General features: G+C 38.7%; 3 protein-coding genes across 3 annotated transcripts in view; 1 reads left to right on the forward strand and 2 right to left on the reverse strand.

Annotated features, from left to right (window-relative positions):
- LOC149029404 (flowering locus K homology domain-like) overlaps nt 1-14,499 on the reverse strand; it is a 34,997-nt gene extending 20,498 nt beyond the window's left edge. Inside the window, exons 1-3 of the mRNA XM_089141782.1 lie at nt 14,131-14,499; nt 13,101-13,202; nt 5,691-5,906 (exon numbers count right to left, since the gene is read on the reverse strand). Coding sequence (XP_088997908.1) covers nt 5,691-5,906; nt 13,101-13,202; nt 14,131-14,427 — 615 coding nt within the window. The 5' untranslated portion in view covers nt 14,428-14,499. The remainder of the gene's footprint in view (nt 1-5,690; nt 5,907-13,100; nt 13,203-14,130) is intronic.
- Nucleotides 14,500-14,550: 51 nt separating this feature from the next.
- Nucleotides 14,551-19,895, forward strand: LOC149029405 (transcription termination factor MTEF18, mitochondrial-like). The gene has a single exon (XM_089141778.1). It carries the CDS (start codon nt 14,727-14,729, stop codon nt 16,467-16,469), a length of 1,743 nt encoding a protein of 580 aa, XP_088997904.1. The 5' UTR covers nt 14,551-14,726; the 3' UTR covers nt 16,470-19,895.
- A 1,399-nt stretch (nt 19,896-21,294) lies between these two features.
- LOC149029406 (urea-proton symporter DUR3-like) lies at nt 21,295-26,195 on the reverse strand. The gene is made up of 9 exons (XM_089141788.1): nt 26,010-26,195; nt 24,987-25,094; nt 24,794-24,889; nt 24,596-24,678; nt 24,239-24,459; nt 23,834-24,096; nt 23,444-23,682; nt 21,819-22,468; nt 21,295-21,522 (listed from the first exon to the last, which is right to left on the reverse strand). Exons 1-9 carry the CDS (start codon nt 26,193-26,195, stop codon nt 21,314-21,316), a joined length of 2,055 nt encoding a protein of 684 aa, XP_088997914.1. The 3' UTR covers nt 21,295-21,313.
- Between the last annotated feature and the right edge of the window lie 1,107 nt (nt 26,196-27,302).

Genomic DNA, 27,302 nt, shown 5'->3' on the forward strand with positions numbered 1-27,302 from the left:
TTCTCCATCTCATTGTTTGAATCACAATTTTCTAAACCATATCAATTTTTAAATCAAGCTTCAGATTTGGTCATCAGCCCTCAAACAATTGCAAGATCTGATCTTTCTGCCATTACAAATTACAATTGAGTCCTACAGTGGCCTTACTGCCATACAATGTCTGGATTTCTCAGATGTGATTACAATTGCAAGCTGATTTGTTTCAGCTTGATAGTTTACAGTTGATAAATCATCCGTGTTGTTTGATCATAGGCTTTAACACTAGTTAGGTTCTATCATACGCTAGCGTCAACATACTATTCACATTTGTAGGAGTGTAGGACGTTATAGTAACTACAGACAAAACCATTGGATCTAGGGAAATTGTCTCCTTCATATATCAGACCTTCGAGCAGTATTTTGCATCCATCAAATATTATAATTCAAGAATGACAACTCTGGCTGCTGCCGACCAATAAATGAACAGAATCTCACTTCACTCCAAGGGTATTGGATGTGGATCACAAGCTCATATGCACCTAATCCCAAAAACCAGCCCACCAAGGTTGTGGGATGCGACTGCTGGTAGAGGCAGCCTTGCCTGATGATGTGGCATGTTTTGTTGGTTCAACGGAGGGTCACATGAGGCAGCCCTCATCCAAATAGAAGCATGAATGAAGAAGAAAACAAAATCAAAACATGGTTCATGTCACAATGTTCATGTGAAAAGCATCAGAGCCAATATCAAGTAACTTTCAGTTGGACCCGTGAGGCTTGACCTAATTTGAATTTGAACCCCCCCCCCCAAAAAAATGCCACTTTGCATTTGGATCGACTGTGCTAACCAGAAACACCTAAAAAGGGACACCCCCATCAAGTCTTGACGGATTCTACTCGCTTTGAATTGCCCATGACGAAGATGCCCTCACCTTTAATGGCTTTCACCCATTTATATTATTAAATTAAATTAACAAAATATTGTTTATTAATTAAAAAGAAGGAAAAGAGAAAATACTTACAAAACCTTAGTTGACTATTGTACATAGTAGGAAGAATCAAGAATCAAGAACGAAGGGAAAGGTGAAGAAGATAAAGCTAGTTTAACTAACATTACCATCTCAAAACAGAAATAAAGCCCTAACATGCTAGCCTATTTCATTTCTACGCATTATGACGACTTCCAAGGTTTATTTCTCAGCACCATTTGCACTCTAGAACGGGTGTTTTGGACTGAAATTTGATTGGAGCAGGGGGATTTCTTTCTCTTGTGCATAGACATGAGGATTAAGCCTTTAATTGCTATTATGGATTCTAGTTGTTTGGTTGGAATTGTCTGCAGAGGGATATCGTATGTTGCTAACCTGAATGGCCTCTTCGCTATTTGGATCGTGCTCTATTTTCTCTCTTTAAATGCAGGGAGAAGCAGAGAAAAGAACCTTCATGAATCCAGGCTGTTATTAGCAATAGAATGACATGTTGGAAGAGAAGCTTTCGGAGGTGGTGCATGAGAACCGCTACCTCCACCAGCAGAGTGCAGGTTGCTATAAGTCTTCTGCTTCTTCTTTTTTTCCGTTTCGTTTCCTTCAAATTAAAATTCCAACACCTACAATATCTTCAATTCTGGACCAGACTTTTAATTGCTTGAGCTCAATGTTAGGGATTATTGGGCATTTTCCTTTTCCGTTGGAGTACCTGAGACAGAAGGTGCTTGCTGAAGAAAAATGAATCATCTACCTTAAGATGTAAGTTTTTACATTTTTTCCGGAATTTATGTGTCTGCAGATCCAATGGCTTTCGCACAGAAGATGTGTTTTCGGTATGTCCAAACTCCAAATTAGGAGAAGAATATGGAGGTTGACTTGGAGAGGAGTCAAGATGGGGTGGATGATCCAATGGTGGTGGCGGTCGCTGCGAAGGGGAACAAAGAGAGAAAGGGGAAGGGCATTACTGTCATTCACAGCGTGCAAGGGTACTTCTGTTATAAAATACTGCAAACTAACAGAATCTGTCAGGACTTGACAGAGTGTCCTTTTTTGTGTTTTTGAATTATACAGGGGATCCAAATGCAAAACAGGATGTTTTTTTGGATCAAATGCAACTTGGGTTAAACTTCAGCGGGGGTCCAACTGAAAATTACCCACCAATACTTGACTGAAAACAAGATCAAAACATGGTTCACGTTGTATAAGAGAATAGAGCCACAGCCAATATTTGAATTGTTTGGCGATACTTTCTAGAAGATTTTGTGGACCCATCAAGTGGAGGAAGATTTTATTTTAACATTTAACACTGCCATAGTTAAGTTTCTATTTACAGCTTTTAAGGTAGAACATATAACTTTTTCCTCATAACAGAATCATAGGCAGTTTCTAATTTCAGTTTGTTACTATTTCAGGGTTCCCATTTTGATGTTTACAGGAAGAACCTATTTTAGTTGCGTAGCTTTTATAGTTTATATTTTCTTGAATTTCTATTTTCTATAAAGCTTTGGCCAAGCAAAAGAAAAGGTTCTTTCACTGCAATTGAGAATTAGACATTTAAAGAAATCAAATAGACCATATTGCCATTGCTTATGGAGTAATCCATGCTCAACAGCTGAGATAGCTATGGGTGTGAGACCCAAGGCTAAAATAGCCCCCCCCCCCAACAGTTTCTTTTCTATCATCTTCTATATGCCCTTCTTCATTTCTTTTTTTAATCTTTTATTTGATGCTTTTACTTCCTATGTAAACAGAGAAAGGAATTTTACCCCCCCCCCCAAAAAAAAAAAAAAGAAAAGGAAAAGAAAGAGAAGGAGAGGCGTTCAAGTTCACCACTATTGTGTTGATCCTGCCTGCAATTGGTCTCCCTGGTTCAAAGTCTGCTTTTGCATTAGTATCTGACCCTCTTAGTGACTCAACAAAGCACTCCACTGCACAGAATTCAAAAATTATTCATCAAATCCTCTGTGAGCCAATGGTCGTAACTTCCTAGAAAATGTATATAATAAAGAGCATAACCAGTGCACAAGGCTCAGGGTCTGGGTAGGGAGTAACATATGTAGCCTTTCCCCTGGTTCCTCAAAAAAACGGTTCAAGGCTTGAATACAGGACTACATGATCCTAATATAGTAATCTTACTTTACCACAAAACCTTCCTTCCTTCTTAAGCTTCACAAAGCTAACATTACTCAGAATCATAACATACAAAAAAGCAAATCCTATTGCCAAGGAACAAACGAAGTAGGAAACTAATAAATGGATTCCTGCTGGGACTTTATCAGTGATGTCCTTTCAGGCATGGGATTCCCGCCCTCCTTCATCCATTGGATTGAGATTTGCATCTCCACTCCTCCTTTCTCCATCATCACCAATGGGTCCCCTGCTGGGTATTTTCCCTCTCATGTTGGCATCCGCCAAGGTTGCCCTCTCTCTCCCTACCTTTTTACTTTGGCCTTAGAGGTCCTCTCCCTCATACTCCAATCCAAAACCAACCAACTCCTCATCTCTCCCATTCCCAAGTGCAAATCCCTTAAACTCACTCACCTTGCTTTTGCTGATGAGTGATGACTTAATGATCTTCTCCAAATCCAATCATCTCCCCATCTCCTGCATGCTTTTAGTCCTCTCCCTCTTTGATTCCCTCTCTTGCCTTAGGGTCAATCTTGATAAATCTACCCTCTTTCTCTCTAGTGTCTCTGATTCGTTGCACACCACCTTCCTGCATCTCATTGGCTTCAAGCTAGGCTCCTTCCCTATTGTCTACCTAGGTCTGCTGCTTATCCCTGGTAGACTTACTAGCCACCACTACTCTCCAATGCTTGATTACATCCGAAAGAAGCTCCAACTTTGGAAAGGCAAGCTCCTTTCTTTTGCAAGTAGAGTGGTGCTCATTTGTTCCGTTCTCCATTCTTACCCATACTGGTGTGGCATTTTTTCTATACCCAAGTCTACCATCTTTGCTATGGAATCCTTTTTCTGTGCATTTCTTTGGAAGGGTTAGGACTCCTTGTGTTTCCTCCACCCGTTAGTTGGTCGAACATCTACCGTCCAAAATCTGAAGGAGGCCTTGGTTTTCGTCGTATGTAAGATGTCAATTCAGTCTATCCCCTTAAACTCATTTGAGAAATTGTTTCCAGGCAGGATTCCATTTGGGTTAATTGGATCTACTCCTATCTTCTCAGATCTAAGTCTTTTTGGACTGCCTCTATCCCTTCCAATCTTTCCTAGGTATGGAGGAAGCTTCTCCTATTGAGACCGCGTGCTCTCTTTGCCACCTCTACCCATATTTCCTCTAGCTCTACCACCTCCTTCTGGCTTGATCCGTGGATCAGATGGGTATTCTCTTTACCCTTTTTGGCCCTCCTACTATCTATGAGACCCGCATCCCCAAATCCAGCCCCCTCTCTGCTTTCTTCATTGATGGCTCCCGATCCCCTCTCCCCACCCTAGTCTTAACACAAGTCTGGGACTCGCTTCCTACTCTCTTGGACTCCCCTCATGACCTCACTTTTTAGCTTCCCTCTCCCACTAAATCTTTCTTTACATCTTCATCTTGGAACCTTCTTCGTCCTCCTTTCCCCTAGCCCCTTGGCCCCCCTGGTTTGGTTTAAAGGTCACATCCCCCACCACTCTCTCACCCTTTGGAGAGCCCTTAACCTTGTTTTCCCCATCCAAGCCTCCTCATTAGCCGCCATATCTCGGTTAGCCCCAGTTGGATCCTTTGTTAGAATGGTTTAGAGGACCTAGAGCACCTGTTCTTCACTTGCCTTTCTCCTATTCCCTTTGGGGGGGAAAGCCTTAGCTTCCATTTGGCCTCGTTCATGGCGCTTCTTTGGCTTTGCTTGAGATTGGACTTGGGTTTTGAGAAACTTTTCAAGCCCTCCATTTGTGACCGGATCAGTAAGCTAGTCTTTCCTGCCATTGTCCATCACCTGTAGTGGGAACGCAATATTAGGAGATGGACTTCCAAATCCCACTCTTTAGACACGATTTGGAGTGCCATCTTTTTTATGTTTCTGCTAGGCTTCTTTCTATCCCCCATCCCCCGATTGTTGATACCCCAAGGAACAAGCTCATTGTTGCCTAAGGTCTTAGCTCCTCTTTCCGGTGTCCTTCTTGAAGGCTGGTCCCCCCCCCCCACCTTTCGTTTCATCCTTTGTATTTTCTTGGCGTTTCATTTAATTGTTTAATCATCCCAAACAAAAAAAACCAAAAAAAAAAAACTAATAAAAGGAATCCTACTCATGCAAGGTGACAGAATTCAAAGCCTATTAGGCATCTTAAAATTAAAAAGCATAAACTAACAGCCTAATCCTGTATATCTACCATCTACAATAATTTTTAGCTCATAGAAAACACATGGGATCATAGTCCAAACAAATATTACCCCTACCAAAGCCCATGACCAATTTGAAAGCAGTTTAAGTGACTTGCCTGCATCATTGTTTTTCTTGTCTCCACAGCATTTAGCAATAAAGGTTTTCAACTGAAATTCAAAACCTAGTCCCTTAGGCTTCTAATAACCCATTTGTTTCTATCGAGGATTATCCAACAAATAGGTTCCAAATCTACATTACTTAGTAAAGGTTAACCATAGAAACAGCTGCAACAACAACAACAAAGACAGAAACAGATGATAAAGAAGAGAAGTATAAATTAAGCTATAATCTAAAATGAAGGAACAAAGAAAAGTCTATCCACAAATTGTAACTCTCGCAAAGATAAGCTCACCTGCACCAAGCGATCAGATTCATGAGCAGAAGCACACAAAGGAAATTGGTTTTGAGCCAAAATCATGATGTTGGCACCAGATATATTCCTTAATTGCTCAATAGTCTTGCCGGACGTCCCAATCAAAGATCCTGCTTGTGATCCTGAAATCAGCAACTGAATCATTTTAACAGCCACCTGGCCAACACCAACTGATGCAACAGCATTGGCATCGTCCTGTGAAGTTAAGAGGGGAAGAAAAAGGCGAAAACCCCATTAGTACTTCACCTCACAAGGAAAAATCCAGACCCAAAGACACATTTTTCATCATATATTAAAGCTTGAAGCCTACTAACTACACCCAGAAAGGTTTTAACATCATCACCTAAGAATATGACTCTGCAAGGCAACCAACAACACGTTAACCAGGTGATAACCCCCTAAATTGATGCTGCTATGTTCACTCCAGTCTTCTCTGATAAGGGTACTTCATTTTCAAAGTCAGTGTTAGAAACCAATATCAACACCTATATATTTAACAAGCATCTATAAATTTCCAGCAGAGGTTTCATGTTCCATACTGAATATTAAAGATGGTAAGAGAGCCTGGAAGTTAATATTTAATTATGAGAATTGTTCTATCTGAGACTTGCATCACTTCAGCAATTAAGCTTGAGATGCAGGTACTAACTCATCAGAGTCAGACTACTCATAGTTCAAGGTCTCGCGAGATCTTGTTGAGATCTCATCCGAGATCTCTTTTCCTGAGACCTCAAGATGAGATCTCATGTGAAACAAGATGATCCCAGAAAAATACAAAGATCTCAGCCAAGACCTCAGTTCGAGATCTTTTGTCTCATAGGAACTCGGTTCAATCCAGTCTCTAAAAATACCATATCTTGTCGAGACAATCTTGACTTGTCTCGACACTCCTACCTTCTCTGGTTTTGGTGTTTTGGCCGGATTTTTAGCCAGAAAGTTGGTCTGATCACTACCTAGGGTGCATCAACAAGCTATCTAGCTCATCTAGAACAAAAATATACAGATTTTGAAGCCAATCTTGAAGCAAGCTAAGTGGTCTTCCCAAACTTTATTTCTTTTTAAAAACTGTGTTCTACATTGACGGAGGTGGTGTTGGTGTTGATGCTGGAAGAGCCAAAGTTGGAGGAGTTGCTTAATCATTGATTCTACTCTTGTACTCTCATGGTGTAACTTATAAGTACATCGATGTTGTAATGTGAAATTGTGAACAATGGAACATGTTTAATGTATTATTTGACTTTAAACCTCTATGTTTTCATTTATATCAAGTAATGGCTGTTATTTTCATATCTTAAAAATCTGCATATTCACTCCATTAGTGCATCGGTTTCAAAGTTATGGTCGAGTTGGAACTCACATATAGACTTGTTTTCTCACAAATCTAAGGCCACCATTGTGTTTAGAGGCCCCAAATAGACTAAATACCAAATTCTAGCGCAACCTAAATCTTAATATCCACCGACATGGGCCCTCGAGTTGGATCGAGTTGACCGAGGTTTTGTACCAGATCTCATGAGACCTCGGTGTTTTTAAGGGACCGAGATCCCTATTGAGATAAAGATCCCAAACCATGAAACTACTACTACTATGATTCGGTAGATGAACCTGCAAACAATAATATGGATAATGATGTTGCCTCCATCGCTTCGATATACTACTAGACTAAGTAACCATAAGTAATGTTTATCTTTGACTATGGGCATAACAAGCCAAAGCAGCACAGGTATCTCGTTTTCTTACTCATCATACTTTTTTTAGACATTAAATTGGTGACTTACAAAATAAATACGAAGAATCAAAAGCTCAATACATACTAACCATATTATGGCTTATTTTCACTCAAATAAGCCCTTCAAATGACCTATTTGCATTCCCAATATTAAAAATTAAACGAGAATGTTTCGAAAATTAAACTACTTTCTCAACAATAATTAAAAATATAGTGTTATAAGCAATTAAGCATAGTTGTCAAGGCGACACTTAAGCGTTCAAGAGTGTTAGTTGACACTCACTTTATGAGAGCTAAATAAAGCGGGCACCCTGGTGCCCAAGGCAGGCGCCTAAGACGCCTTGGGAGCCAAACGTCCACCTTCTCTTTAATTTTTTTATATAAATAAAGCAAATGGAAGGCTGATATTTATCATCTTCCTTGATTCTAATATAGATATATCTATTGGTTGAAAGTACATTGAAAGTTTAATCAGTGCTAAATGGGATCAAGTATCAACTTACTTTATTAAAAAAAAAAAAAAGGACAAAACATAATCTAACCCATATAAATCGCAAAACAACTATTCTTCTTCACGACAACACAAATTGCTCCTCACGAAAGAAACCCTCACCCTAGCGTGAATCAGCGATAATCTTTAGTAGTCTTCTTCCTCTCCAGTGGATGCTTTTTTTATTTCGACTATGTGACTTACCTATAGGCCACTACACTCGTAGGAGTTGTAGCGGCCATCTCCGGCCACTCTCCAGTGGTCTTCTTCCCAACCAAAGGTAAGTCTCCTTCTCTTTCCTCCCTGGTGATGCCTCTCTTCTTTTTTTTTGGAACTTTGTGACTTACCTATAGGCCGCTACACTCACAGTAGTTGCAACAGCCTCTTCTTCTTAGGCCACGGTTGTTTTTTTTTTTCCCCCTTCAAGTTTGCAACTCCAGGATGTAAGACTATTTCTTCAATTGTTGTTACAACTTACCTAAATGCTATATAATGATCATGTTAATGAAATTTTTGTTAAGTTTGCAAAATGTTTCATACTTGAAGGCTAGGAATAAAATATGTAACTTTTAGCTTGTATTTCAAAATTTTACCATTAGAACACCTTGACCACCTTAAAATTAATAGTATAACGCCTTGATCGCTTAGTTGTCACCTTGTGAGCGCCTTGGAAGTATTGAGTTGCACTTCGTAGCAATGGACCTTTACTGGATTTCCTACATAAATTGGTGTGGGATTAAATGGTTTGGATGTGCACTGCAAATAGTACTATTCAGTTGACCACCTTGTGATGGTCCATTGTTGGGGTCTCCCATGGGAAATTAGGGTTATAGACTTATAGTTAACTAATCCTCAACACAAGGCAGCATGGACTCATTCCCGGTTGACCTAAAAATGTTTATGGCAAGATTATCACAAAGGGATCATTCCAATATCCAAACACATCGTGGAACAAAAATTATTCAAGTCTTCTTTCACATGACAAAATCATCAATTAAAAAACAAATAACAAAATGTAAAAGCAAACAGGTTTGCAAACCTAGAGAGCCTCAAGTGTTGCTCCTCCTCTTTAATGATCCTTCTAATAATATATATATATATATATAGTGGGTTGTTTCTTTCCACCTATGGTTGGAATAGAAGATAAGGTTCTCGGGACACGCGGCTTTATCGAGGGAAGCCTAACCTCTCTACTCAAGAGTAGTTGCAAATATATTATGGTTTATTCAACAAATCAACCAATTATAAACTTCATAATGCCTCACTACCTCTCCCCTATAACCGCCCAAAATAATCTTCAAATCCCATAAAAATAGCTATTACTAACCCATTACAATTCGAAGTCAAAAATAACTGCTAACAAACCATACTTAATAGATGACTCCCCTACTACTTTGATCAAATACCTCCATTCTCACGCACTCTCCCCTTGACTTGGTCTTATTTGGAAAACTACTTCCCTATTCTCACTCACCACCCCTTGACTAGATCTTATTTGGAAAACTACTTCCCTATTCTCACAGCTTCTCTTTCCTCAAATGGGTGCATAGTATTATTATCCCTTATTCTTTGCAGAAGTTATAGCATCTCAACATTAGAAACAATTTCATTTTTTATGTAGTCAACCCAATTAGTTAGAGGTAGGACAATGCCAAAAGATGGCAATCCTTATTCCCCTCTTTTTCTCCTCATTTTCTCCTACTTCTCCCTTGAAAAGTGCGTCCACCACCACGTTCTCTTTTCCTCTTTTGTGTTGTATTTCAAATCATATTGCATCCAGTGGCGGAGCCACGTTGGGACCGGAGGGGGCCATGCCCCCCCCCCCCCGGATTTTTTGAAATTGTATGTATTCTTGTTTTTTTCCCTTATTTCTTTATCTTTAAATGTGAAATACCACTATTTGGCCCCCCTCCAAAAATTAAAATTAAAAATTTAAGATAAAAATGATGGATACAATTGTCATTCATAATCTTTTATCTAATGATTATCATTAAATCCCTAGTTTTAAGGAATAAAATGTTAAATTATAATTAAAAACTAACTCACGATCCATGAATTTCTCCTTATATATTCTCTCATATTTTTATTTCTATTTATTCTCTCATGAATCTCATCTTTTATTCCTATTTTTTCTCTGTTTTTTTTTTTTTTTGTTTTTTTTTCTCACACGTCTCACAAAATATTGAAGTAGTTAGCAAACTTTGGAATTTTTATAAATCTTCTCCACATCAGGTATTCACTCTCTTTCTCAAATTATTCTTTTATCTCTCTCACACTCACGAATTTTCTATTAATTTACCTAATTTTTAATGTAGACTCCACATTAAAATATAATAATATATTCTGACATGGGACCTACAGTGGGTCCCACATTGGCCCACATATATTCGGCCCCCCCCAATGTTCAATCCTGGCTCCGCCCCTGATTGCATCAACTTAAATAACCACCGTTATAGCGCCGGGGTGGTTATTTTCTGCTCCCACAAATATTTTAGACTCCTTCAATCAGTTCTTACCACAAATTATCGCCCAATAAGATAAGAATGCCACTTCTAAACTGCTATCACCAGTGCGAGGATTTTCTCACAAGTAGAAAGGAACAATTTTTATTTTCCTTTCAACAAATGGCTGAATGCTTCTTCTACCATCACCACTGCGAGGATCGCTGCACGTGCCATCGCATCCTTGAGCTGGCTGAATACTTTTTCTACTACAGGGTCTAGCCAAAACTATTTTTCTTAAGCAAGCCAATGAAGGGCCCAGCTATCTTCCCATAATTTTTAATAAATTTTCAATAATAGCCAGTCAATCCAAGGAACCCATGCATAGCCTTCACAATCTTTGGCTTGGGCCAGTTCAACATGGCTGATTTCATATTTGGATCAACTACAACTCCATCGGCAAAAACTATATAGTACCAATATTGAACACTTGGCTGGCCAAAGATCAATTTCTCTTTCTTCACGAACAACTTTTGTTCTCTCAAAATTTTCAACGTCATCTCCAAATGCTCTAGATGCCCCTCCCATGTCATGTTATATATTAAAATATCATTAAAGTAAACCAAAATAAACTTTCTTAAATGTTCCTTGAATACTTGAGTCATTAGTGCTTGAAAAGCTGATGGTGGATTAGTACGTCCGGGCAAAAAAGTTGTTCCTTTCTACCTATGAGAAGGAAATCCTTGCACAAGTGATAGAATTTTAGAAGTGGCACTCTTATATTTTTGGGCAACAATTTGCGGTGAGAACTGATCCAAGGAGTCAAAAAAATTTATGCAAGTAAAAGAAAGCCACCCGGCCCAACAACAATTGTTATTGCATCAATGATTTTGAAATGCAAAAGAAAAAAGGGAGAGAAATATGGTGGCAGACACACTTTCCAAGAGAGAGGAAGTAGGAGAAAGTGAAGGAGAAAAAGAGGGGAATAAGGATTGCCAACATTTGGCATTATCCTTACCTCAACTAATTGGATTGACTCCATCACAGATAAAATTGCTTCTAACATAGACATGCAAGAACTTCTACACAGAATAAGGGATAATGAAGCTGTGTGTGCAGGGGAGGAAAGAGACGAAGTGATATTTTCCCCCCTACAAATTCTCTTATTATAGCCCCCATCATTGACCAATTTCATGGTAGCACACACGAAGGATTTCAAAAAACTTATCAACGGATAAGATTAACATTTTATTGGCAAGGGATTCGGAGGACAGTTCTAAAACACATAGCAACGTGTGATACATGTGGACATAGGACATAGTTAAATATTTGCATAATGGCAGTGACTAGCGTAAAACTGTGGGAGGTAATGTAGTAAATTCTCACTTACAACTTGATTACATCAAGGATCAGCCTTTAGCAACATTTGCTCGAACTGACCATAAATGTGCTGACGAGCTTCTTTTCACTGATAACATTGTTTGAATAGACTAGACAAAGCCAATGATAAAGGTGAAGATAGAATCATGGAGATCAACCTTGGAGTCAACATGTATAAGTGGAACAAAATAGAGTGTTGGTATGTAATTTTTGGAGCAACATGACTTCACTTGAAGGGGTGAAATTGATGACGGAGATACACCCCAAAGTGAAAATTTCAGGTACTTAAGTTCCATAAAAAATAAAGGAGAAGTAGAGAACAACATCACATAAAGAATTAGAGTAAGGTGGATGAAGTAGATGTGTGTGTCCAGAGTGTTATGCGATCCAATATATTCCTTTAGACGTAGAACTCTCTAAGGAAACTTATACAGGACAGTTACACCAGGAATGATGCATGGAGCTGCATGTTGGACAGTGAAGAACAACATAAAAATAAACTTAGTGTAGCTGAAATGAGAATGTTAAGATGAATAAGTAGTAAAATTGGAATATAAAACAAGGAATGCATAAATTAGAACTAATTTAGCAAAAGCTCCATGCGTGATAATTGGCGAAAAGTTGTTTGAAGTGGCACAGACATGCGCAACAAATACTTTGAACTTTCCAATTTGTAGGACGATTTGATCTAGAAGACACAAGTTGGCCAAAATGATTTTTGAAGTGGTGGAGAAAGACATGTATAGCTTAAATATGAATTTGAATAAAGCTGATCAGCGAAGAGGATCCATGTAGCAAAACCCCTTTTAGATGGTACAAGGCTGAGTTGAGATTTCTAACCCAAAGATAATTGCACCCATCCTAGCTTATGTATCAATTTGAATTCTCTCTTCCTCTCTTCTTTCCCAGTCTGTCTTCTTCCTTTTTTTCATTTCATGTCTGTCCTAGGTAGTTGTATACTTGTATGTGGTTGAAACTTGAAAGGTCGGGGTGCCTGCTGATGTTAGTGTGGTGAGCTAAAAAAAATCTGGTTCTCCTATAATTCTGTTGGCATATTCATTGACCATACTTTATATCCTTCTTTTTCAATCTTTAACGTATCCTCCTACCCAGTTAAGAAAAAGGATAATGAGTTCTTGCTGGAAACACCAAGATTTCTTTGACAGGGAATTAACAATGATGGGCAGAAATGTTCTCGAGATAAAATAACACACAAAGAAAGAGAAGTGACATTTCTAGCAACAAAACATGCTTGTTAAAGAAAGTGACTTACCAACAACATTAGGAAAACAAGGTACATATGACAACACAATTTCTAAGAAATTAATCTGTACTGTCAATCATATTACCATGAGAATAATCGTGCTTATAAGAAGAAGTGCATTTTCTGCATCAGAAATCTTGCTATCATTGTCCACACAACTGATAATGATAACACGTTCTTCAAATGGCTGCAAAATGGGAAAGTAAAGTCAGAGATACCACTATTTTAGATTTAACACATTACAATCTAGCATAATTGTTACCAAAAGACTTTGTTATTAGATGGGCACCAGAACAGAAAAATTAGGGTAACCTCCAAAATACCTATTTATAGATTGGCTCTTCAAGGCATCAGGAAGATAGGTGCATTTATTTTTTGGTAATAATGATTTCTGAAAATATTAAACAACTAAGCAGCAGACAACAGTCATGGAATTTGGAACATCATCTCTAATACATATGTCACCTATTGATATTTTTTCCCATGATTAAATAACTCACTCAACTACACAATATCCCAACTACCTGTGAATCTGTGATCGGTTAGACAAATCATGTTCCTGATTTCCACCCTATGTAGAGCCATAACGGTCACCGATGCACTTTCTCTAAACACCAACTTAGAACATCTTCGGCCTTCTGTTGTGCTTTACATCCAACACTCTTACATGCCATATATAAAAAATGATTCCCCCGCCCCACCAAAAAAAATCTTCTTTTGTGTGTGTGTATGTGTGTATGTGTTGTAACCGTTAGTCCAAGAGCTGGTCACGTCCCTTCTCTTCAATCAATAACAAAAAAAATTTATCACCCAACCGTTGGTGCTACACCTAAGTTCCCTGAAGGAGTATTTATTTCAGGCACTACCAAAGCATTATTAGTTTAAAAAGCTAGATAAAACTGCCATTAAAAAACAACTCTCTGTTCAATCAACACTGTCGTATCTCACCTAACTCTACATTCACGTCTAAACAAGCTACATTACTTGCAAGTGAAGAGAAGAAAATAGAAAAGTTCATGTTGTTAAAATGATAAACTCAGTAGGGGTTCATTCCGCAGCTCTAATTTGTTAGCTAAAACAATTAGGGTGCAAAAAGGAGGAGAATTTCAACTCACAGCAATTGCATCTGCAATCTTAATCATTGCACGAGTCTCTTCTCTGATCTTCTGAACCCGAGAACCACCTTTACCAATAATTTTCCCAATCTGCCTGGAAGGGAGGACTATCCTGAACAACACATCCTGAGATTTCGCCATACGCTTTGGCGACTGGTGATCCACAGACGAATCTGGGGGTGCTTCGCCGAGACTAGCAGTTGATTCATCTTCCCGAGGACGCTTCGTTCCTCTATCGATTTCACCTTCTGTCTTAGGTTTAGCGTGGGTTCTCTGTTCATCCCCTACCATTGCCATCGTTGCTAGCCTAGTCTAGATATCCGGGTGAACACAAGAAGCCTCTAATAGGGAAAACGAATGAATAGAATCAATAGTTGGGGTTGACAATAGAAGAGAGTCAATAGACTTGATGCTGTCGAAATTACAAAAATGCCCTTTCAGGCTTTCAGCTAGCTGAAGTTACCCTTGCCTCTCTGCGAAATACGAATCCCCGTTGTGCCCGATGCCTTCCTGCTAGAAGCCCAAAACTCCATGAGAGCTCCATGTTGGTTCCTTGAGAATCTTGAAACTTAAACGCATTGAAACCCATTATCATTATGCGCTTCGTCCCCATCACTTTCTCTCGCTGCAGCTTCATCTCACGGCATTTCAGTTGTTCCATTTCGCTCTCTGAGTTCCCAAAGCTTCGGAAAATCCCATTTAGGCATCGAGCTCGAGCAATCCAACAAGCCCAGCAAGCACTAACTGAGTATCTTCATACCACTAGATCTTTATCCTTCACCCATGCTGAGCACATTAGTAAGAACTCTATCGTTTCCCTCACGGAACTCATTTCGAGGGTTGAATTCTCAACTTCCAGCTTCGTCAGGAATTTTCAGAAGTTCCTCAGCTACCATCCCATCAATGAAATTGAGTTTTTCTTCGAAAGTATCGGCATCCCTCCTTCGGAAATTAATGGTTTCTTGTCCCGCCATGAATTCTTCCTATCTGAAGATGGGAACATTTTGAAGATAGCTCATGTGCTTTCTGCTTATGGGTTCCCATGGAACAGGTTAGGAAATCTGTACAAGGAGGAAATTTTTTCAATTTATGGTGAGACTCCAGATGCTTTGATTGCTAGGCTTAATCGTGTGAGAGAGTCTGGGTTTGACAATGTTTCTGCGGCTGGGATATGTTTGGCTTTCCCATTTGTGCTGAATGGAAAGGCTGGATCGGATGGCCAAGTTAATGCGTTGTTTGATGATTTGACAAAAGCTTGTTTTAATTTTGGTTTGGCGAACCGTGTAGATTGGAATGTGGATTCGTGGTATGAGATTTGCAGAAAAATTAAGGTTTTCTACGATTTGGGATGGGAGATGGGGAAGATTGGAGAACTTTTTGGCTTGGGACAGGACTTCTTTCTTCAGTACTCTGAAGAGTGTCTAGTGCAAAAGGTGGAATATTTTTGTAGATTTGGTGCAAAGAAAGCAGACGTAGCTTTGTTGCTTCTCCAGAATCCGGAGATTCTGAGTTATGACTTAGAGAGCCCTCGTTTTTCGGTGTTGGATTTTATGAAACATATTGGACTAAGCGAAGAGCAACTGAATTTTGTCTCTCTCCAGTACCCTTATGTTTTGGGAAGGAACAAGTTGGGTAATTTGCCTAATGTGATGAAAGCAGTGGATCTTCACCAATGGTTCTTCAGCAAGATCATGAATGGGGAACACCACCTATTAACTAATTTTGTTGTTAGTAGTCCTGATAACTATTTGGATAACGAGTATAAACAAGGCCTTGAGAGAATCCAATCTGCTCGGAATCACAGATACATGATTGGAAAGTTATATTTCTTACAGAGAATTGGATTTGGGGAGAATGCTTCTCTCATAAAGGTATTCTCTTCATTACATGGCTCAAGTGACGAATTGCAGGAGAGATTTGAATGCCTTCTGCAACTAGGTATTAAATTCTCCAATCTCTGTAAAATGCTTAGCTCGAGGCCCAGTATCCTGAATCAAAATCCAGACATGCTTGAACAGAAAGTCACCTTCCTTTGCAAGGACTATGGAAGCTCTTTACAATACCTTGATCTTTTCCCATCTTACCTGTGTTTTGATTTAGAGAACCGGATCAAGCCTAGACTTGGATTCTATAGGTGGCTTACAGATAAGGGTTTGACTGAGGAGTATTCCATTGCAAGCATGATTGCTACTTCTGAAAAGAATTTCCTTGCTCGTCTTCGCAGAGTTCATCCAGCTGCTCCAAAACAGTTCTTGGAGTGTTTTTCTTCTGACAAAACATCTGACGGTGATCAAGAGACTAGGTTATGCAGTAACAGACTCTTTGCCATTCGTGATTGATTAACTGCAGCAACCATGATCCCTGCAGACTCTTTGTAGGTTATTTCTCCGATGAATCCATATACTAAACTTTGTAGGGGAACCAACACTTCTTCAAGAGTCTCAGTGGGGGCTGTTTAGAAATTTCAGTTCTATATTTTCGAAGAACTTCTGGATCAAGACAAATAGGCTTATTTGAAGTGAATACACTTAAATCAGATTTGCGTACCAATCTGTGATCCTCTATATTCAATTATCTGGACAATCTAAGAGGTATGCTTTACTCGATAGGTCTTCATGCTACGTTTTCATTCGTAGAACTATCTATTGATCTGTCTCTGAGAAACCTCAAAATGTTCTTAGGACTTCAATATGGTGTTCATTCATGAAGAATTAGGTCTCACTGGTTCTTGCAGCACCACTGCAGCCACATTTGCATCTGATCTGCTCCAGTCATTAATTAGATTTTCATGCTCAAAATATGTCTTGTTTATCTGTAAATTAGTTTGATAAGACTTGTATGCCCATTCTCAATTATAATTTGAGTCAGTGTGTTGTTAACAATTGTTAGTGTAAGAAAACCTCAAATCAAGAGCAGAATCAGAAGAAAAAGAGAACTGCTGGAGAAATGGAGGAAGGAGAAGAAGAGAAGGCTGGAAGATAGACTGGATGAGTTGTATCTCAGTCTATTGCACCAGCCCATGTCTTTATACTGAAAGAAAACAGAATTAGAAAAGGAAAAAGACTCACAGCTAGGAGCCTAAAGCCGAAAAACAATTGGAAAAGACATACTAAAATAGGAATAAGAATCAGACCCAACTATTTAGTTATGAACGATATTCCATGGAATAGACTACATAAGCACTCAGGCAGTGTTCAAGGTCTAACTTCTATTGATGGAGTTGCTTCCATTGCAATCGGCATTGAACATCAAAAGTCATGTATGCTCGCAGAAACATTCAGAACATGTCACATTGGTGTATTTTGCTTGGGTATCATGTGATTTGGAGAAATAAACATAGATCCATGAGAGTAGGAATTTGTACTAGATCCAGCTCTAGTCTATCAAGTACACCCAGGTACTCCAAGGCACTATTTCCCAACAGACCAAGTTCACCTTTCAGACACCTGTTCGAAAGGGACCACGTGCTGCCTGCTGGGGAGGGGCGTTTGGGTTTGGGTTTGGCGTGGTGTGGCATGGAGAAATTCAACTTACAGACACTTTAATAATATCAGAATCATCAATACTTTTAGTTGGTTAATTTGCTGTTTGAGACAGAACCATGATTTTTACATCTAAGTGTCCTGTTGGATGCAGCCTACTTGGATAGCCATACAGGTATATCCCTGTTTTCCCAATTACATGAGAACTTCCTTCCACATGGGCTTTACCTACTACAGATGACCAGGAACTAGCCTTTCCACTGATTTCATGGAATCACTATTAAATTATGTTCTCAAAGCTTGAACAGTCACCTTTTTTCTGGAGTACTTCATCAATGAGGTTTAATCCTTTTTCCAACCAACAGATTAGATGGTATCAGTATCTTACTTGAAGCCCCTTGCTAATGTCAGAAGAGCAAATCATTAAGTTCTAGAACTAGGAGTTGTGAGGATGATGAAGTTCTACCCAATTTTTTGGTCAGGATGTCTGGTAAGTTGGTAACTTGGGGTTGTGAAGGATACAATAGTCAGGCTTTACCATCAAGAAGCTTTTTCACATCCATAATGGTCTTATAATAGAAAAGATAGGAGTAGCTAAATGGTTGGCACAGATAATTAGGTTGTTGATTTCACTGTGAACAGTACCTGCTGGACCAAAAACAAGCTGAATTGAACAGGTCAAATATCTTCCTGCTGACCAACTATCAAATGAATTCGGAAGTGGTGGCATAGAGATAGGTTACCTTACAATTTGAGCCCAGGGGAACTCTCTGATACTTCTAATTGGAATAAAATTTAGAGAAAGATCAAATCTTTCATGTTATTAGATCCAATCCACTCAAGGTTTGATATGAACTATCCCATTTTGGAATGTGCTGGAACTACTAATGATCTCTTGAACAAAGCAGGTTGGGCCTATTGGATTCTGTTCCAAGGTCATTTTCTTTTGATAGGTATGGGCTCTGTTGTGACATGCCATGAAGTTGAAGCAGATGCTCAGGGTCTCCTTCACAGATTAACAGCTACAACGGGGTGGCAAATTGCTGAATTTCAGACTAATTCTAAGGTTTTGCAGGCTATTGCAATGATTCCAAAGTCTACAGTTTGATCATGGAAATCATTCTATAATTTATGCTAGATTATTTTTCCCTGCTTGGCTGGGGAACTGGGGCTAGTTGTTACTCTGTGTATTTGCTGGTGAAGAGGTTGTTATGTGGATTAAGTGGTTAGCTGTTAAGGCTTTACTGAAGCAGATACTATTGAAAATTCTGTATATGATGCAATCATCTTCTCTAAACAGATTTTTTTCCTCCTTTCATCCACACCAAAAAACAATGATACAGCACATTAAGAAAACCATAATGACTACCGCATAAAATGAGTCTCCAAAATCAAATTTCACTAAAGCAGTATGGTTGGAAACTTATCTAGAAAGAGAATGATACTGTTATTTATTTGGCAAATACGAGATCAGATTCCAACCAACATCAAACCCTCATACTTAATCATAGGATTTTCTTATTGACTACTTCAAATGCCTATCCAGTTGTTGATTAGCTAGATCGCTAATGTAGCAACTATTGCTGTTCTTTCAAATCATTGTCTGTTGGTCTATTAATAACATCCCAAAGAATCATATCCAAAACAAAACAAAACAAAAAAAAAAATCTCAAATTATGGTTCACAAGTCCAACCAGGTCAATGCACCATATGGTGTTCAAGAAAAGTAGAGACCATATCGTCCTTTCCTCTTGTCTGGGTTTTGGTATTTAGGTTTTGAAGCCTAGATTGGGAGGATAGAGGCTTTGCCACTGGTTCGAAGCAACATTTGCTTATGAATGTTTTGTTTTAGTTCAGTTTTCTTGGAATTGATCCAGAGACCAAAGTCTTTGGAAGAACCTACGTTTGTCGATTATTAGGTAATTAGAAATCCTCCCTTTGATTGATTTAAATACTCTAATGTTACATGAGGTAAGATCAATTGTTTGAAATATTAAATTGGGATTATATTCACCCAACATGAATTTTTCTTCAAACCAATCAGAGTTCAGTAAGCTTTTTAATGTAGCCTCAAGTGAATGAGGATCAGAAAGCCAAGATCCTTAGGTGAATGGCAGTAAGATAGACTAGAAGAGATTTCTGCCAGGAAAGAGTCAAGCTTCTCTTTAGGGCCAAAAAGATTTCTGAAACTGAATTGAACTCTAAGTCACCTGTTTGTGACTGTTTTTGTGTAACAGAATGCTGTTTTGAATCCCTCAAATCTGGAAGTAGGGTTAGGCATTACAGGGGACAGAGTGGCCCGAGGTTAGAGCCCAAGGATGACAGGGGTTGGGCAAGTCCGGGGTTAGGATGCTAAAGTTCTAGAAGGGAAGCTAGGTACTTGTGGATCTAGGTTTTGGATTACAGTTCCAGAATTAGGACTTTAAGGTTATAGGGTTTGGGAATCTAGAGCAGCAGTGATTTTGGGTTTTAGTGGAGTGAAAAGTGCTGAGGCTGGGATCGAGTGACAGTGTCTGTAGAGTGATTCTGGAACAGCAAGGGGAAATGGGTTTAAGAATTGTGAACTCTAGGGTATATGGAGAAAAGAAGAAGGGCAGAAGGGGGTAGCGTTTGCAAGGAACAGCAACTTAAGATAGGTGAAAGGTGAATAGAATAAGGCTTACTTGTTACTTACTAGTAACCAAGTCTGGTAATGGCTTAGATGAAGATGGGATGGTGTAGGCACGCTGCAAGTACTGCCGAAGGAGAAACCCTTCAGTTTGAAACCGTAGATTGCTTTCTCGATCACCTGGAGGTACCTAACCACTGACGAGAAGCACTACTAACACCTTGTTCTTAGGCAGCGATACATTGTATTCTGGAATCTGAGTTCTGCTGTTATATGTACAGGCCTTGAATTTATGGCCTTTGAACCAACTTCCCAACTTGTACTCAACATAGACTCCAACTTGAAGTCAAATAGGACTTGTATTATTAACCTAAAAGGACTCCTTGTCAGTTATATTTATTTTACATCATTCTTAATAGACCTGACATAACCTAGGGTGACTCAAAACAAAATTTAAAAGACAGAATTAAACGCTACTGTAATTCATGCCTCTGCTGGTATCGAGTGGGACTTCTGTAATCACAGAAGTGCCACTGATCTATCAAGTGGTGGTCTTATGGCTGGGCAGCAAGCATAGGGCTTCTTTCAGGCCTTGTGGCTTCTTTTGAGGTATGTCTTCGGACCTACATTGCTTTCTGGGCAGCCCCCACACAAGTAAAACCCCAGAATTCCTCTATTAAATTTACATCTACATGATATTAACACATGGAGAAAAGGCTCGGTGAGTCTTCCTCTATTCAGATTTCAGATACTGGAAGGTTAAGAACATCTGAACCATCAACATTTTGTATTTTCCTTGAACAACAACGAAGCATAGATCACAAAGCTAAGGCAAATATAGATATGAATATTTGATAGCTAGCCTTAGGCCCCCTGAGCACATATCCTTACCTAGAAAAAAATGTGGAACGTACACAACCACTTAATTTGATAATTCACCATTTTTGAAATTCTGAAGAGCAGCCTAAGACTCCATACTATAAATAACAATAGTTAACATGAGAAGACTATTATGTCTTTGAATAAACAGCAACACTTGTTGCTCTAGCTCTTCAAGTTTCTTGGCCGTCTCTCTCTAATAAGAAAATCCATTTCATCCTTTGTGTACTGATGACGTGACTGTATGCAATTTTTCTTCAACCTTTTTGTTGGGAACAAGATCTTGCAAAATGCCAATCATTATGGATTTGATTGTATCCCTGCTTTCAATCAAGGGCAAAGCGATAATCACAACAGTTCCAATGGTACCCCATGCTATTGCTATTACAACCCAAAATGTGAAGTACCCCAAATTGAAGCTTTCTGCAAAAGAGAAATTATATTTAGAACAATATATCTTGCAGAAATCTGTTGAAAAGCATACCTGATTATTTTGTGCCAAAACCAACTAATTCATGTCAAATGACAGGTTTTAGTGTAAGATATCTTTGGACCATGGAGAATCCAAACTGGTAGTACAGATGCGAAAATATGATTTATGTTGGATTTGGTCTGGTTAGTTGGGCATAACAGAACAGTTTTTGGGAATGTCTTGGAAGCCTGATGAGAATTTATCTAAGCATCTAGATCAAATAGAAAGAAGTAATAGGTGAACTTACTTGCTGGAAGGGAGAGAACAGGCCACAATATCAAAATCACAATTGTGAAACAGACACTCCATTTTAGTACCCAAGCTTTTGCTATTTTCAGCTTTTCCTCCTTGAATTCATCATCTGGCAAATCACTGATATCCTTCTCAACCATGGTTATCTGCTTGGTGCTCTCCCAATCATAATTCTGTGGCCATATAAGACTAGACACAGTATGGATAACTCCACTAGTCACTATAGAGACAATGTTTCCAGCAAGTGTCACGCCATTCCTGCCGGTGGTGTCAATATCTACTCTACCATACACTATTTTTGTCATTGTTAACCATGTGATAATTCCACAAATGCAGCCAGTGATCATTCCAGCAATGGCACCTGATGCATTTGCTCTCTTCCATAGAAGCAAGTAAGCTAGTGGAACAAAAGCTGAACCAATGATAACTCCCATGGCCAAATACATCCAGCCCAATGAGATTCCGGCCATATTCAGTATCATAGCTAGCACTCCCATTAAACATCCAAAGCTCAGAATGGCAATCCTTGAAGCTCTCAGAATTTGTGTTCCTGTTGCATTTGGATTGATATAGGTCCGGTATATGTCATAAGTACACAAGGAAGACACGGCAATTAGCTCAGCAGAACCACCAGAGGTCACAGCCCTGAAAAGAAAACATAAATTTGATAAAGCTGGTGGGGACCTCCTTTTCTTTGCTATCCATGGATACACTTTTAACCATCCATTGTGGTTTTGTTCCTTCTTCCAGAAAGCTTCTTATTGGAAAGGCATATCAAGCTCATTTATGATATATGGAGTTGAATGTTGGGCAGTAAAATACCACTTATAAACAAACTTAGTGTGTCTCAAATGCAGATACTGAGACAGACGAGTGGTGAAACTTAAAAAGATAAATAGAGATGAACATGTCAGAGCAAGTTTAGAAGTTATCCCCAATGCATGATAAGTTGCAAGAAAGTCATTTAACATGAGATATATATATATATATATATATATATATATATATATATATATATATATATATATATATATAAAAATATATATATATATATATATATATATATATATATATAATATATATATATATATATATATATATGCAATGGAGGCCTTTGAATGCTCCAGCATGGAGGAGTGATTGCATTCAGATTAATGGGGTCAAAAGCGCCAGAGGTTGACCTGAAATGATTCTAGGAGAAATTGCAAGAATAACGAAGTAAGATGTAAACAGAGCAAAATAGTTAATGGAGGCCCTTGAATACTCCAGCACAGAGAGGGCTGGCTTCATTCAGATGAAGGGTGGAAAGCACCAGCGGTTGTCCTGAAATGACTCCAGGAGAAATGGCAAGAGTAACTTAGGATCAGTAACAAGTACTTGAAGAAGGTGTAAATAGAAAAGGGGGGGTGGGGGAGCTTAGCAACTCATTATAATAGATTCTGTGATGATGATGCTCGAAAGGAGTGAAGAAACAAAACATATATCAAAAGGAAAATTTAAACTCCCATGAAACTTTCTCCTTCATTTCACTCCATTAAAGATCATGTAGTTCTCTTAAGTTATAAAAATTTTAAAAATGTGAAAATAAACGACAAAGCTCTGAAGGGAAGCAAGACTTACATAAAAAGCATGGAAAGAAGTATAAATGATCCTGCTTGTCCCATTAAAACTACAGCTATAGCAGGAGGAACAAGTCCTCGACTGGCCTCACTTGCTGTTATGGGTAGATCAAGAGCTAATGCTCCTAAACCAAGTGATGTTGCCAAAGAGAAAGGCACAGCAAACCAAACCAAGCCACCCAACAAGTAGCCTTTGTGAGTTGAGGTAGGTCGTGCAGCAATGGCACTCATCCAAAATCCCTGAGGTACCAAAGTCAAAAATGTAAGCAGTTAGGAATATAAATTTACTTAACTACTGATGGAAACAAAAGAATTAAAGCAAAGGGTTCAAACTGAAAATCTTTTTAACAAATATCAAGGAGGAATCTCTGGAAGAACAGATAAAACTTACATTGTCTGCACAAACAGTGGCAAAATTGACAATTACTTGGATAACTCCAAAAATAAGACCACCAGAACTCAACATTGTTAGGTAGGATCCACCATAGTTGCCACTAACAGGTCCACAGGCTTGTCCGGTATGAGAAATTGGCTCTTGACATACTCTTGATTTGCTGGTTACTTGCATGAGTTGATTGAAGACGACTGTTGGACTTCCAAGCTTGCTGCTTGCCGTGTAAACCAGGTATACAAAGATGACCAAAATCACATGCACTGATAGAGCATTACATCAACAAATCAGTCTACAAAACCTCAAACAGTATAGATTGAAAGAACATTACTTGTTTGATTTGCTTAGTTAATCGCTATCCAAATTAACTGAGTTATCAGAGATTGCCAACATCAGGTATTGTACCTATAACAGAATGTATGTAGCTAGCCAGGAATGTAGCTTTCAGTCCCCCAGCCAATGTGTAGACCATGACACCAAGAGGAATTAGAAAGCTTGCAGCATAAATGTTGACCCCAGTAAGAGCGTTGACAACCGCAGAACCACCAAGAATAAGATTGGCTGTCGTAATAATATTTGTCATGAAGCAGAAGCAAAGGAAGACAATATGAGCTTTTTTCCCCCATCTGAAAGGAGTGAGATTTCAATTAAACTACAGGTTAGATTGATTTATAATGTAAGAAACTGTTGAAATTATCTATCTGTTGGTAACTATGTAGAACACACAATTATGTCATGCAATTAGTAGTATATACAACTTACCGAGCTCTTACAATTTCACAGACTGTATGAGCATTAGGAGCTTTTCGTTTGATCTCTATTGCAATGATACCAAACATGAGTACCTGTTTCATAGAACAAAGTTAATCGTTATGTGATTCCTTCTTTTTATTATCCCTAAGAAAGAACAGTGTAATCAAATTGCTTCAATACACAAGGCATGAGATTGTATAAACAGACCTGAACAGTGGCACCACTTGCATACCAGTAAGGACCACTAACACCATATTCCCAGGCTACATTGGAGCTTTGCAAAATTGTAGCAGCATATGTCCACTTTGAGAACCCAAATATTGAAAAATGTAAGTAAGTTCAGTAGTTAATTTATTGCAACTTAGTTACAGGTAGTATAACCTGCAGAAAAGCATTTTACCTGAGAAACTATGACACTAGCAATAAGTCCTGTTTTAACAGTTCTTCCTGCAGTGTTGAACCATTCGGATGTATGTTGTGCACCTGAATATCGCTTCTCAAGCCATACCTAATTATAGAAGATGCATTGAAAAGGTTAGTAGAACACACGTAGCTGTACCATGCAAAGAAGACAAAATGCAAACTGGACCCAGAAGAACCAGGATCTGAGTTCGATTAGAAATACAAATTCGAGCTTCTTCGTTCCTGGTTGAACTGAGCCCCAAAAAAGAAAAACTGGTTTTGAGGTAAAGATCACTCTTGGTTACCAATTCAAAGTATTACATAAGCAAAAGTTTACTTTTTGCATTTCTTTTCCAGTATTAAGTGAGTAGGATAGAAAGTTGAGCTTCACTAATGGACCATAGAGAACGAAGAAGAAATGCTTATACCACTATAGCATTTAACTCTCTTTCATGCTTTTTGTTCTGAAACTGAACCTATGGAGCTATTTGGTACATGGCAGTCACAACTCAACCCAGACCAGCTTCAAGGAACCTAGTAGATGATTTTAGTATAATAAGATTGGCAGCATCATCGGAGTTTGAAAAGTCTCTTCATCCATTCCTTAATTGAAAATCTCCAACAAAGACCTAGATATCATTAGAGTAGTGATTAACATTTAGATTTTCACCGTAGAAGGAGACACACTGGCCTTCTCTGGTGCTCTACCAAGAACACAGGATGTGGGTCCCACCTAAAAGACTCCCCCTGAGTGTCCTCAGTCCACCTAGTGACCCAGAGTCAACCAGAACAACAGAACCAGATTTTCCCTGACCAATTCAGAGTCATCCCTTCATCCAAACATGCAGCGATGCCTCATGCCCATTTAATTCTTTATCCTTTTCTTTCAAACTAGCTAGTTTTGTTGATTCCACTCAACCCATTAATTCAGTAGAAAAGAACAGAATACAAAACCCAGAAACAAACGTTCAAAAAGATTATGGAAATGAAATACTGAAAAGATGAAAAGTTTTGAACATACCAGGAAAGAGGTGAAGAAAGCAAAGAAAGCTCCAAAACCCAAAATCACAGCATACCCAACTGCTTGACTGAGAGATGGGTTACCCTCGAAAAAACTACTCTGCCGGATACAGCTTCCATCAGGACCAACTTGATAGTACTGTGCAGAGAACCCGAATGGTGGGCACTGCACAGAAGAAGAAGCCATGAGAACAGAGTTCTTCTTTTTTCTCCATTTGCTCTGTTCTTAAGCTGGCTATATAAAGGGTGGGAAGTTGAAGAAATGATGGTTGGGTGACAGAAGGGAACCTCTGACGTCAAATTTTAAGTATCTATCTCTCTTAGCTCTTCAGATTATGGAATTTGAAAATAACTCTTTGGGGTTGGCTACAATATCTCTGCCTATCTCTATCTCTGTCTGTCACTCTCAGTGTGAAGACCTTGAACATTCACAATTTGTCTCACTATCCATTCTAATTCCAACTTTGTAGAGGGAGAAAGAGAAGTCTTAGATTCCATTTCAGCCAAGCTACACAATTGGATCTCTGAAATAGAATTAAAGAGCTGTTTATTGTTTGCTGTGAAAGCTCAAAACTGCCTTGACCAGAACTGCATTCCAAAGGGCAAGTTTTGGCAACTTCTTGCACCCCTCAGTTAATTTTGTCACGTTGAAAAATAATATGATGATTTGGATCACTATGGGTAAAGTTTTCCTTCACCACATGATGTGATTTCTCCCTACTATCTTAAGATTCACAGACCCTTAAGAGATTCTAGTAGATTCTCCAACATACCCTCATGATATCCTTCCACACACCCATCTAGATAGATTCACTGTAGTTGAAAAAATAAACACCTTTGGCCCTTTGACACACTGGTTAGAGTGCAGAGATTGGAACATTTGACTTCTTTGCCATGAAGCATCATGCCTAGATTATAAGGATACCAAGTGGGGTCCAAAAATGATTTATTAGTTTGATTCAGGTTTGTCGTTTAGTTATTTTTCCTATAATGAAAGTGATAGTGATGCAATGAAGTGACAGTTATATGCATCATTTAGGGCATGAGGGGACAAAATGGTTTTTTTTTTTTTTTTTTTTTTTTTTGGGTAAGGAGGGGACAAAATGGTTGATGTAAGAAAAAAAATGCCTGGACTTTCTTGGACTTTGTTCAATTTCTCGGTGCTGCATGCCATTTATAGCTTTTATACATGACACATGCCAAACATGTAAAGAATAAATTCTACAAATCAAAAATCAGCAATTCTTTTAAAACACTAAAGTTTTGTTGGTGAGCTTGCAAAAGCAGTCCACTT

The sequence above is a fragment of the Hakea prostrata genome, chromosome 1 (assembly GCF_041222555.1).
Source record: "Hakea prostrata isolate BN-2017 chromosome 1, UWA_Hpros_2, whole genome shotgun sequence".
Lineage (NCBI taxonomy): Eukaryota > Viridiplantae > Streptophyta > Magnoliopsida > Proteales > Proteaceae > Hakea > Hakea prostrata.

Bases quoted from the DNA above. Each gene is read 5' to 3' on its own strand.
- LOC149029406 (XM_089141788.1), bottom strand. From the start codon at position 26,195: ATGGCTTCTTCTTCTGTGCAGTGCCCACCATTCGGGTTCTCTGCACAG. The intron at 25,095-26,009 runs GTATGTTCAAAA...TTCTATAATTAG, and splicing joins CTTTCTTCACCTCTTTCCTG to GTATGGCTTGAGAAGCGATA. The intron at 23,683-23,833 runs GTAAGTTTTATC...TTGGTACCTCAG, and splicing joins CCACTGTTTGTGCAGACAAT to GGATTTTGGATGAGTGCCAT.
- LOC149029405 (XM_089141778.1), top strand. From the start codon at position 14,727: ATGCGCTTCGTCCCCATCACTTTCTCTCGCTGCAGCTTCATCTCACGG.